Raw genomic sequence first — 13,959 nt, 5'->3', positions numbered from 1 at the left:
TGACAACTTTTGCGCAAACCAATAAATATACAATTATTGACTTTTTTTTTACCAAAGACATGTAGCTGAATACATTTTGGCCTAAATGTATGACTAAAATTGAGTTTATTGGATTTTTCTAATAACAAAAAGTAGAAAATATCATTTTTTTTCAAAATTTGCGGCCTTTTTACGTTTATATCGCAAAAAATAAAAATCGCAGAGGCAATCAAATACCATCAAAAGAAAGCTCTATTTGTGGGAAGAAAAGGTCGCAAATTTTGTTTGGGTACAACATTGCAGGACCGCGCAATTACCAGTTAAAGCAGCGCAGTGCCAAAGTGTAAAAAGACCTCTGGTCATTTACCAGCAAAATGGTCCGGTCTGAAAGTGGTTAAGCTTTACCAATAAGGCCGCTTTATCACCAGCGGACCGACAACTGTATCCATCTGATTCGCTGGATAGATGGCGAACGTATCGTCATACGTCTATTTTTAGTGGATTTAATCGAATCGGATGCCTGGTTGGTCTCAGTAGACATATGTCCGCTGACATCCACTGCCCCACAGAGAACAATGGGTGGTGTGATTGGGTCCGCCTAAAAAAATTGACAGGGGGACCCGATCAGACCACCCATTGTTCTCTATGGGGTGGCGGTTGTCAGCGGACATGTGTCTAATGATACCCGCTAGGCATCTGAACCGATAAAATACGTTAAAAATAGACGTATGGTGACACGTTCCCCATCTGTCCAGTGAATTGGATAGAAACAGACAAGCATTCTGTTTCCATCTGACGGCCCCATAGGGGAGAGCCGGCCTGTCTCCGTGTCTGCTCTGCAAAGCGTAGACGACACGGACATGTCATCTGTCTGCTCAGTGGGGATCAACGGAGAGATCCCCCCCGGGTGAGCTGGCGGATTCCACTTAGATGGATCTATTCCATCTGAGGGGGCCAAAAACCTAGAAGCCGATTGGTCACTATGCACAGCTGCTCGAGATACTATGTGCACCAGTTTTAGTAAATCCCCCTCTTATGCTGGCCATCCATGGGTCGAATTCCGAAAAATATATATTGTGAAAAACAGAAATATCATGTGCTAAGTGATCTAATGGTGCCACCATTGATTTTGAAATTTCACCAAGCCTCATGTTTCGTGGCTGAGAATCTTCTTTTCCTTCCAGCTCACACACAGCTCATGAGCATTTCTTTTTCGATTATATTTCTTGCACGTTTCCCCCATCATTGATCAGAAATTTGGTAGTTTTTCCAAAAATGTCCAACATGCCCCACTCAAATTCGATGGCCATGCAATAATCGGCCATTGCTGCAGCCCACTAATGGTGCGAGATTTGAACGAAAATTCTTAGTTACAATTATCAAAATAATTTTTTGGGGAATTCAACCCATGTATGGCCTGCTTTAATCTTGTACAGTTGTATAGGCTCCTCTCCTGTAATTAAATTGCTCACTCCCCTATTTTTATTGCACACTGTAAGCCTCTCACAGTATTCAATAAAAGCTGCAGCAAGTCAGACAGAACCGGCCTCATTTCCTGGCTGGACAACATCCAGTATCATCTGGGCCTTTCCTCTCCAGCCTCTCTGTTCCTTGGACCACCCCTGTCTTTCACTGGATTTCAGTTCTTTCGGGCTCTTCATTACATGTGAACGTTACCAAGTTACATTTGGTGTAAAAATGTAATAAGAGTGTTGTCTATACACAAAATCTGATTTGTTTTTAATTCTACCTGATAGACTATATATTATAAACCTAAATATGGATCTCCACAAACCAGGGAAATGATCCGACATCCACATTTCCAGCACCTATATTGAACAGTAATAAAAAGAGCTTGTATATAGATGGCGGTACTGAAAAGAACCCAATAAATGGTGCTTTATCAGCTCAGCAACTTTAGGATATAAGCAATCTTATATATTGATACGCCAATCTCTCTAGGCTTTTTAGCTAAAAATCCATAAAAAGCATGTCTACTTAAATATATATAAATTATATTGTCCAGCGGGAGTCAAGTCAGGAAATGAGTAATAGGGAATGCTTCCCAAATACTTTATATTCAACAAGCATTTAGTCTTTGCAGACATTTTGAAGTTATCTACGAGTACACAAATGAATAGGAGCCTACAAATATATAGCCTGGGGTTTCCAAACTTTCTTCAGTCTCATACAGCTTATACCATGTGGATATACGTTCATAAATACAGCAAACCACAGCTTGGATTATACAGGTATGTATAAGGAGCTGAACATTGTTTTCATACAGACCATTGCACTACGGAATTGGAATGGTCAGGGGTGGGTAGTGGGGTCCCCCAGGGTTCTGTGCTGGGACCAATCCTATTTAATTTGTTCATAAACGACCTGGAGGATGGGGTAAAAAGTTCCATTTCTGTATTTGCCGACAACACTAAGCCATGTAGGGCAATAACTTCTCTGCAGGAGGTGGAGACCTTGCAAGAAGATCCTAACAAATGAATGGGGTGGGCAACTACATGGCAAACGAGGTTCAGTGTAGAAAAATTTAAAATAATGCATTTGGGTGGCAAAAATATGAATGCAATCTACTCACTAGGGGGTGAACCTCTGGGGGAATCTACGATGGAAAAGGACCTGGGGGTCCTAATACTGTATGCTATACTTTACCTTAATGGCTTCAAATTTCAGCATTCCAGGAGCCACTTACCAATCAGCCTCTATTTGGACATGGACTGAAATAATCATTGCCATAGATCTAACTGCATAAAATCAGTAGTTTCCAAAATGTGGTCCAGGGGCCAGATGCGGCACTTCGTTTTCTTTTATCTGGCCCTTGGGGCATTATATTATTGATTGAAACCAATGATGGGGCATACCCCCCCACTGACTACAATGATGGAGCACTATTCCTCCCAAAGACACCAATGATGGGCACTATTCCTCCCACTGACACCATTGATGGAGCACTATTCCTCCCACTAACACCATTGATGGGGCACTATCACTCCCACTGATACCAAAGATGGGGCACTACTCCTCCCACTGCCACCATCAATAGGGCACTATTCCTCCCACTGACACCCATGATGGGGCACCATTCCTCCCACTGACACCCATGATGGGGCACTATTCTTCCCACTGGCACCATTAATGGGGCACTATTCCTTCCACTGACACCATTGATGGGGCACTATTACTCCCACTGATACCAAAGATGGGGCACTATTCTTCCCACTGGCACCATCAATGGGGCATTATTTCTCCCACTGACACCAATGATGGGGCACAATCATCCCAATGACAGCAATTTCTTCATAGAAATTGCCTTGGAAAATATGTTTCTTGGTGGCTTTGCATACGGGCACTGGAAATGCCAAAGTGGCAAGTTTTCTATTGATAAATAGTTAAGCTAAACTGTTTGTAAACCCCACATTATATATCTGGAAGCTCTTATTTATTTGAGTACTCACAGGTTAATTAAAGTGATACTAAACCCACAAGAGTAAAATTAGTCTGTATATACAGTAAAGCATGCTTGTAATACTCACTGTGGGACCTAAGGGGTTAATCCTCTGCATTGTGTAAAAAGGATGTTTGACCCTCCCCTTCTTTTACTGTCCCCAATCCATCTGCTGATAGCAGAGTCCTAGGAGGCACTCTGCATATTCTTTGTTCGGTGTGTATTGCTAGAGCGCATGTGATCAGCACAGGGCCAACCGGCTGCAGGTTGTTCCCCTATCTGAGACTCCAGATTCTCCTGGTTAAAGGCACTGGCTGGGTTTATAGCCGCAAGCTCGCATTGCTTGCCTTTTGGTAAGGGCACAATTTTTATGGTGTTCAGCACTCGGTGGTGGAAGATTTTATTCATATTAGACATCTTAGTCACCCACTCTTTGGCGAGTTTATCTGTGGACTTTATTTATTAGGCCACCTACTTTGGCTTACATGTTTTAAGTTGCACATCCATCCATTATGTTTTGACACTATGGGGGTTATTTACAAAAGGCAAATCCGCTTTGCACTACAAGTGCATTTGGAAGTGCAGTCGCTCTAAATCTGTGGGGTACAGCTCAAATGAGGGGAAGCTCTGCTGATTTTATCATCCAATCATGTGCAAGTTAAAATGCTATTTTTTGTTTTGCTTGCATGTCCCCCATCGGATCTACAGCGACTGCACTTCCACGTGCACTTTCATGTGCACTTGCAGTATAAAGTGCATTTCGTAAATAACCCCCTATATGTATTATTATCATAATTATTTTAGTAATGTGTTATTTTCACTTTGCTGGCAATGTTATATCTACTTTGTTGTAATATTCACGTATATGTTTACACTGGTTGAACACCAGTTATTTCACTGCTAGTGCAACTAACTTCTTTCAAGCTTTAACCAGTGCTTGGCCGGACACTGATAGAAGTCACAAGACTGCTATATACTGCTGATGAGAAAAGGTATTTAGCAGTTTATATTTACTAATAATTGCATTTCCGTGTTCTGTGTACTGTAGGAGACCAAATATAGTGAATGCAGGCTCCTGGGTTTAGTAACACTTTAAAAGGATTGTGCAAAGACCAAACCCTTTGGCATTGATAGACTGTTCACTTTGCGAGGGAAGCCACACTTTGCAAGGAGAATAGCTCCAGAATCTAGTGGATGAGGTGAAGCTCTGCTGACTGCCATCATCCATTCATGTGGGGAAAAAAAACATTTTTTTTTGCCTTGCGTGTGATTGGATGTTATTTTGCAAAGTGAAATTGCATCACATGCACTAGGTGCTGTGGCAAATTCCCTTGCAAAGTGAAACCTCCCTTTCAAAGAGATCAGCCTATTTGCTTTCAGTAAATCAATCACTCAGTTTATGTGGAAAAAAATTCTGATTTTAAATATAGACAACACTATCAACTTTTTACCCAATACTGTTATATAGTGTTTGGCTAGGGAAGAAAATAATTGTGACATCACTTATTCCATTATTGTCAAATCAGAAAGTCTTGTAGAACTGGGTTACATTAAAGTGGAACTTTAGTCAGAAAATTTGATCCTGCTAGATCACGTCAGGCTGGCCCCTTTTGCAGGTATAGCTATGTAAACATTAAAAATAAGTGCCTATACTGTTTAAAATCCAGTAATACAACGGGGGTTATTTATGAAAGGCAAATCCACTTTGCACTGCAAGTGCACTTGGAGGTAAAGTCGCTGTAGGTCCGAGGGGGACATGCAAGGAAAATTAAAAAACAGCATTTTAGCTTGCACATGATTGGATGATAAAATCAGCAGAGCCTCCCTTCATTTCAAATCTACCCCTTAGATTCAGAGCAAATGCACTTCCAAGTGCACTTGTAGAGCAAAGTGGATTTGCCTTTTCGTAGATAACCCCCACTGCCTCACCCTGCCCTGCACATGCTCAGTTGCTCTTTATTTTTCAGCACTGTGCCAAAAATGTAGAGGCCGATCCGCTGACAGCTTAAAATTTGACTGCTGCTCAGGGGCTCTGGGCTAAGCAAAATGGCAGCTTCCAGTAAGAAGAAACAGGAACAATGCTGGAGTCAGTTTACACCACACCTTCAATTTGGTAGCATGATTATGAATGTGGAATGTATGTTCCTTGCTAAAGAACATTATCTTTATTAAGTTGTTATGGGTAAAGTTCCGTTTTAAAAATTCAGCATTGCCTGAATGCCAAAATGTATTCATAGCATGAAGCAGGCAATACCAAGCCCTTTAAATCACAAACACTTGTCATACTAAATGTTTAGAAAAAGGATATTACAACATTTTACATGGCAGGGGAAATTGGCCAAACCACTAAATGTTTTTGATTAAACTAATTGATTTTGATGGAAAAGTACACTGACCTATGGTACTGATAGGGGGTCTTTCGGGAAAATCTAAATAAGAGGGCTGAAAAAGTACCATCTCTGAATAAATGTTCTGGTTCAGCAAAGACCCGGCCATTGTAGGTACATTCAGTTGGAATCCTGCCATGTAAAGCATAGCATTATCCAGAAGTCCAATATTTGTGCAACCTCAGTATTGTCTGCTGATTACACTGTACACAAAGAGCCTTTGGTTGGTCTAAACATTTCATAGCGTGGCAGGTACACTGGAAGTTAGCTTTTGTTACAATATGCATTTGTGTGGGCCTTCAGGCTTATCTCACTGGTAGGCTGTGAGGTTCGTAGTGCATTTGGTGGGGATGCAGTTGGGTTAGTGGTGGTGTGGGGGCTGTTATTGTTAAAGGAAACCTATATTGGGAAAAAATTGGAAGCTGCCGTTGCTGGCCATCCAAACATTCTAGCCGCTTGACTGTCATGTTTATCCAAAGCATCAATACTTTGAGTCAATGACCTGGAGCAAGCATCTAGACCAACAAAGTCATAGGGGTTGATTTACTAAAGGTTAATAGCCTGTGCACGTTGCAAAGTGCAGTTGCATGCTACAAGACCAGTTGCTCCAGCGCTTAGCAATTGCTAACTTCCATCATCCAATCATATGCAAGCAAAAATGCTGTTTATTTTATTTTCCTTGAACGTGATTGGGTACTGTTTGCAAAGTGAAGTTTTACCTAGTTTACAAAGAGCAACTGATCTTTGCAACGTGTCAATATGCTATTAGTAAATCAAGCACATAGTGTTCTCAGGACCCCTGGATGGCAAACCTATTCTGAGACAGGTCTGTGAGGTTGTTTTGGTCATATCCTAACGGGGGTATTTACCTGCACTTCCTGCCCCTGTGATACTCTAACATTGTGTCATCAGGCAATGTGAGGGGAAGTCTTCTCACTGGGAACTTAGAAAACCATATCAACCTGGCAGAAGTGCTCTTCTTCTGCTGTATCATTTTCGTGCAATAAAACCTGACCTGACCTAATTTTTGAGAAGCTCTTCTTTACCTTGGAATTAAAATCTTTTTCTAGCCTTGAGTCTGAGCCAGTCGCCTGCTTATATTTGTTGATCTTCATCTTTATCTGCCGATTCCTCTCTTCTACATCCATCGAACCTGTGAACCATAGAATAAGAATACATCAGTCCAGCTCAACTTTTTATTCTATTTAACAAAGCAAATTTGTCAAAAATGTTGTGGACATGATTTTAGACCTAGGTCGTACTGACATCACATCCTTGAAGGTCTAATCCTACTGATGCATTACAGTAACGTGCTATACCACTAGGCATGTTAACGCTCGCAACTAAGTTAATCCTAAATAGCGCCCCAAGCACCTAGCCACACCACAATGCATGTGCATTTTAGTACAACACAATGCACAGATGTTAACCATTTGTGTATTGCAGTGTGCTGCAGTGAAAGAAATGGTGCAGGTACATTTTTCATGTTTTGAGGTACTCTACCAGCAATTCAAAATTAATAAGCTGCCTTAACACAGCAGGCTTCAATTCACAAAAAAAGTACTTTAACACAACGCATAGTTTGAAAAAAAGAACCGTTGTGTCCTAGATGCTTGATAACTGCAAAAATTTGTTTAGTCCATCATATCACCCAGAAACACTGCAGACAGCCATATTGCTGGCTTAGCAAATATACAACATACGGTATCTGTTTATTAGAAACAAATGCAGATCAAAGGCTACATGCTGAAATAGGCCAACTCACCATGGTTGGCAAATGTACTACATGAATATGCATTTCAAGCAGAAATCAATTTCTTCCCTATGTGGCTGGTTCACATAAGTGCACTAGAATTCATTGTGCTCTAAAGGAAATTGTAAGGTCTCCAGCTTTACACAAACATTATGTTGTCAAAAGTATTGGGACTTTACACGCATATGAACTTTAATGGCCAGTCTTAGTCCATATGGTTCAATATTGCGTTGACCCTCCCTTTGCTGTTATAACAGCTTCAATTCTTCTGTGAAGGCTGTCCACAAGGTTTAGGAGTATGTCTATGGGAATGTTTGACCATTCTTCCAGAAGAGCATTTGTGAGGTCAGGCATTGATGTTGGACAAGAAATCCTGGATCGCAGTCTCTGCTCTGATTCATCCCATAGGTGTGCTATCAGGTTGAAGTCAGGAATCTGTTCAGGCCTGTTAAGTTTCACCCCAAACTCACTCATCCATGTCTTTATGGACCTTGCTTTGTGCACTGGTCCAAACCATTTGGTGGAGGGGGGATTATTGTGTGGGGTTGTTTTTCAGGGGTTGGGCTTGGTCCCTTCGCTCCAGTGAAGGGAACTATTAAGGTGTCAGCATACCAAGCCAGTTTTGGACAATTTCATGCTCCCAACTTTATGGGAACTGTTTGGGGATGGCCCCTCCCTGTTCCAACATGAATGCGCACCAGTGCACAAAAAAGGTCCATAAAGACATGGATGAGCGAGTTTAGGGTGGAGGAACTTGATTGGCCTGCACAGAGTTCTGACCTCAACCTGATAGAAAACCTTTGAGATGAATGAGAGCGGAGACTGCGAGCCAGGCCTTCTCGCCCACATCAGGATGCCTGACCTCACAAATACGTTTCTAGAAGAATGGTCATACATTCCCATAGACACACTCCTAAACCTTGTGGACAGCCTTCCTAGAAGAGTTGAAGCTGTTATAACTGTAAAGGTTGGGCCAACTCAATATGGAACCCTACGGACTAAGACTGGGATGTCATTAAAGTTCATGTGCGGGGTAAAGGTTGGCGTCCCATAACTTTTGGCAATATAGTGTAGTTGTGAACAGTTGATATAATCACCTTAGGCCACATGTTAAAATCAGCCTAAACTTGAACTAGTAATACTCAGCCAATCTATATTTGTGGAATTAAGTGTCCCATGCCCAGTATTTCATTGTGAAAGCCAGAGCACAGAACAGTTCATTGATCTAGCCCACAATATGGCTGTCTCCATTGTCTGAGGGTGACTGGATCACTTTAAAATATTTCTGTAGCCAAACAGAGACATTTTAACCATTGGTGCCCCCTAAAAGTTACTGATGGGTTGAAATGTCATGAATCCTGCATCAACAAATAGATGAGTCCTTCTCTGTAAAGCACATGGGTTCTCTTCAAAGAAATTTCAAAGTAGCTGTGTGAAATGTGAAACTTAGATGGAAGCTCTTATTCTCTGAATCCAGTGTCATGTACTAGCCCTATAGAGTCACTGGCCTAGATCTAATATTCAGGTGGAGAGTCAAAGTATGGTAGCTTCCATCTGAGTTTTCTCACACCAGCTTTGTGGCAGATTGTCTTTAAAGAAACCAAACAGGATAAGTAAATTAACATATAAATGCTTACATCTCATGCAAGAACTGTCACATTTCTTAAAATGCAAAATACCTTTCCCTTCCCCATTATGAAATGCTTCAAATACAGTACTAAATTTTAGCAGCGGTTTCAGGACCAAAAAAAGTAAACCTGACGCTAATAATGACATATATGCCTTATAAAAGCAATGGAGACCAGCAATACTAACACATGCTATGTTGGAATGAAAATCAGTGTTGTAGCATCCCCTGCCAGCCATGTCTTAGTACCAAAGGAAGTATCTTGTTTATCCTGACTACTTTAGCAATAAAAGGAGAAATGTGGTGCTATTTAGCTTTTTTGATATAGAAACATATTCATTTTTGGGTAACCCATGGATGCTGTGGCATCTATATAATCGCTGATCCTCTATGATAAAATCGGAGTCTTTCCCTATAGCTGCAGGATTATTATTTTTTTGTGCTACTGGCTATGTTGCCTGCCATAAGTGTAGTCTTTAGAAGCTTCTGAAAGAAGATCAGCCACTATAATGACTACAAGTCCAATCACTACTATAAGCATTGTCTCTCTATCTGTGACTTCAGATAGCATGTTTATCCTCATCCCACCGGGGAGCAGTGGCTTGTGTTGAGGAGGGTTTAGAGGTATTCCATGTAACTGAAAACTGTATATTTTACCTCTGTTACCATTACCCAAAGTAGAACAAAAGGTAACCCCCCCCCCCCCCCTTTTTTGTTTGGATGGAGTAAGGGAGGGTTATAACCCCTGTCATTTTATTTTCACCCTCTGTGTCCCATTGGGAAGATTTATCTGCATGTCCTGTCCTGTCCACACATGTGCACTGAAGCAATGGCCCTTTCGTGGTGTTGCTTCAGCTAGCGTGCCATTACTGGCGGCTCCCGTGTGTATGCATGCGTGTGATGTCTTCACGGCTCAGGCCAGTCACAACGCCGGTGGCCCGCGATACCTGGAAGTAACTCCGGGAGCGATGTCACCGGCCAGAGCTGTGTAATGGGACTGCTGAGGGGGCTTCGATCTAAGGTAAGCATTTCAGAATGAGTTAGTATGCAATGCATACTAGTTCATTATGCCTTTGTCTTGCAGGTTTTTGTTTTTTTGTTTTGTGGGTTTAAAACCATTTTTAAAGGGGACTTGGTAATTCACCCTTCTTTGTTTACATTGAATGTCCCCTACCCTGTCTCCCTATAGATTACTCTACAGAGGGTTGATTTATTTAGATCTCCCTTGTCTTCAAGGGTTAGGGTCATTTGCTTCAAGCCCTACCTGGTCACTGGTTGAAACATACCTAGTATCCTAGGCTTCGCCCCTTTACCTTACAAACATTTTTGTTTACAAATTTTGCTGTTGGTCTAATTTCCCCCACATCATCAGTTTCCTTATTGTGATTGCTGCGTTGTCCTCCACTATTGCTGAGATCCATTATTCTTTCAGATAACAGTCTGCCCCTAGTGCTACCTGTCCTACCCACTGGTACTACCAGTCCTACCCTGAAAAACAGATTTTTCTTGGTGCCTCTCCTTATAACTGTTCATTTCCATATACCCAGCTTTGGGCTCATTCACATGGCCGATTATCTCCATATGTAATGCGGGAGCATGTTCTGCTGGCACAGGTGTTGCATGCAACTCCTTGCTGGCAGACTATTGGGACACATGGCTGCACAGACACAGTCGCTGTGTATCAATTTGATATCAGTGTGGGTACGAGTGCTTGTCCTCGAACTTACCCTCTGTGCATTGGGGGCTGTGCACAGATTTCACCTAGGGACGCAGCAGCTGAGTCAACGCAGTCGCTCATCCCAATAGACATCCTGTGCCGGCAGTACATGCTCCTGCAAGGCACATGGAGGTAATTGGCCACGTGAACGAGCCCTTTCTCTGGCCTTTTAGGCTGGGTTCACACTGCTGCGGCTATGAGAACCGGATGTGATTCGCACCGCACTGCAGTGCAAATCACATCCGATCTCTGTGCGATGCAAGTTCAGCCATACAGATAGTATGGCTGAATTCACATCGCACCCGCACCAAACTCGCACAGGACCCTTTTTTGGTCCGCAGCAGAATCGGATCGCATGGGTGTTCACACCATGCGATCCGATTCCTGTCCGAGTTTGCAGATCGCACTGCGATATGCGAACTGATCTGGGGGTGTCATTAATGTTTCACTGACACTCCCAGCAGTTCGCATAGGGCAGTGTGAACTGCTGCCGGGAGGCATGCGATGCGGGAACCCGCTGCGGATTCGCGGCGTTCCCGCATCGTTTCAGTGTGAACCCAGCCTTAGTTCCTCTGAATATTCTCCTAGTGAGATTTCCACACCTGTTGGATATCTGAGTGGCTGTTCCCCACCCCTAAATTGGATACCTTTTGAATATCCCACACGTCTGTGATTCACTACAGGCATACCCCACTTTTAAGTACACAATGGGGTTTATTCACTAAAGCTGGAAAGTGCAAAATCACACTCACTTCTGCATATAAACCAATGAGGTCCATGTTTTATTACCAAAGCTTAATTGAACAATTTGGGGTTAGAAGCTGATTGGTTTCTATGCAGAAGTGAGCCTGATTTTGCACTTTCCAGCTTTAGTAAATAAACCCCATTGTGTACTTAAAAGTGGGGTATGCCTGTATATCACTGTGTCCCTCACTGGACGATAAGGAACATAAGAATTTTGTAACCTGTCAGTAGGTTTTACCTTTCCTTACTCTATCCAAAACTCCAAAAAAATGTTTTGGCTATACAGACACCTTAAAGAGGTTGTAAACATCTGAAAAAAATTCTCAAAAGAAAAAATGCAAGACAAAGGCATAACGAGCTAGTATGCATCGCATACTAGCTCATTATGAAATACTTACCTTAAAATGAAGCTGTTGCAACAGTCCCCACGCACCGCTGTCACAGCCAAAATCTTTCCCAGAGCTTCTTCTGGGTTTGCAGGCTCCGGAGCTGTGATTGGCCGGATCCACGATGACGTCACTCCCGTGCATGCGTTTGGGAGCCATGGGCTCAGAAGGAATGGTGCATGTGGACCGTTCCTTCAGAGCACATGCGCTACTGATGTCACTGGCTGTATACACTGGAAATATCTCCTAAACTGTACAGGTTTAGGAGATATTTTCAGGTACTTATTTTCAATACCTATAGGTAAGCCTTATCATAGGCTTACCTATAGGTAAAAGTTTGCAGATGAAGTTTACGTCCTCTTTAATACTTAATACCTCTGTACGGATAATCTACTAAAATGTTCATGTTCATCCATTTTTATTTAAACTCTTTAGCATACGCCTGATTATAAAAATGAAGCAACTTGTATTTTGCTGCCACTTAATAGAATACAAAGCATCAACACAATGAAATCATTTTGTTATAAAAGCATATTTTCTATTTAAATGACATATGGCTATGTTATTCAGATTTTACCCACAAGCAAACAGTAATTATGAAAAAAAATAGATTGGATATTTACTTTTCTTCTTTAATCACCTCACTGCTTCAGTTATGTGACCAAGCCTAGGCCTTTCGAGTGTTCTCTGCCAATGGACAAAGAGCACTAGGGCAGAGCTACTGCTTGGTTGGCTATTCCTCCCATCTCTCCCCAAGCCCAGAGATTGGGCTAGTCAATGGTCATGTGGCTGCCACCAAATGACAAAACATTTCTGACGTTTGAAGAATAAAGGTGTTTCAAATAGCTATGGATTACAGAACTATACAATAAATTATTTTAAAAAGAAAAACAGAACGTTAATATTGTGCCAATATGGTGCCACATCCAGTATTAGAAGCAAAAAGAAAAATCCCCTATAGTGGACTTTAAAGGCACACTCAAGTAGAAAAAGATATTGAGAGTATTATAGTACAAAAAGCTTTTTATTCATAAATAAACATGGTAGCTAAAATTATGCATATAAATATGGAATGTATAGACATCTAGTTCATGATATTGTCACAATATTTACGAAAAAAAAACATATGAAGTCCTCTTGCATCCAACGCGTTTCGGGGTACAATTTTTCTCCTTCTTTAGGGATATGTGAGGAGGAAAATATATCTATAACATAGTTGAAAAACAATAAATGTCTGGTAGTGTAGGATAACAATAGAATAAATAGTAGAAAAGAAAAAATAGAAAAGTAGAAAAAGTTAGCTTACACACTTACATAGGTTTTCTGGTGACAAAAAAAATTCAACATTCCATCATATTGCATTTAAAAACAGGAGGGACGCATATAACAATAAAAGCTGTGTGTGTTGACAAAGGAGATTTGGCCACTTCCCCTCTGTGGGGTGTGGAGGGAGCAATGAGTTGGTTCCTTGGGTGATTTGAAAACATCATTAGCCCTTTAGAGACTCCTTTGATGCCTATGTAGAGAATCAACAGACACAGCTTTTACTGTTATATGCATCCCTCCTGTTTTTAAACGCAATATGATATAAGGTTGATTTTTTTTTTTGTCACCAGAAAACCTATAAGTGTATGAGCTAACTTTTTCTACAACTGTTTATTCTATTGTAATCCTACACTACCAGACATTTATTGTTTTTCAACTATGTTATAGATATATTTTCTTCTTCATAGACCCTGAAGAAGGAGAAAAATTGTATTCCGAAACGCGGGTGCAAGAGGACTTCATATGTGTTTTTTTTTTCGTAAATATTGTGACAATATCATGAACTGTCCAGACATTCCATATTTATATGCATAATTTTATCTACCTTGTTTAATTACGAATAAATAACTTTTTGTACTAT

At 41.2% G+C, this 13,959-nt stretch overlaps 1 protein-coding gene across 10 annotated transcripts in view; it reads right to left on the bottom strand.

Annotated features, from left to right (window-relative positions):
* Positions 1-13,959, bottom strand: part of RIMS2 (regulating synaptic membrane exocytosis 2) — a 982,185-nt gene that overhangs the window by 163,180 nt on the left and 805,046 nt on the right. For all 10 annotated transcript variants that reach the window (XM_077493146.1, XM_077493148.1, XM_077493153.1 and 7 more), the window contains one exon: positions 6,873-6,979. In XM_077493146.1, the coding sequence (XP_077349272.1) occupies positions 6,873-6,979 (107 nt within the window). The remainder of the gene's footprint in view (positions 1-6,872; positions 6,980-13,959) is intronic.

This window comes from Lithobates pipiens, unplaced genomic scaffold, assembly GCF_037356315.1.
Source record: "Lithobates pipiens isolate NorthernLeopardFrog02 unplaced genomic scaffold, aLitPip1_a1.2 Scaffold_19, whole genome shotgun sequence".
In the NCBI taxonomy this organism is placed as follows: Eukaryota; Metazoa; Chordata; class Amphibia; order Anura; family Ranidae; genus Lithobates; species Lithobates pipiens.
Note: the sequence above shows the minus strand (reverse complement) of the source record. Positions and strands in the feature narration are given on the sequence as shown.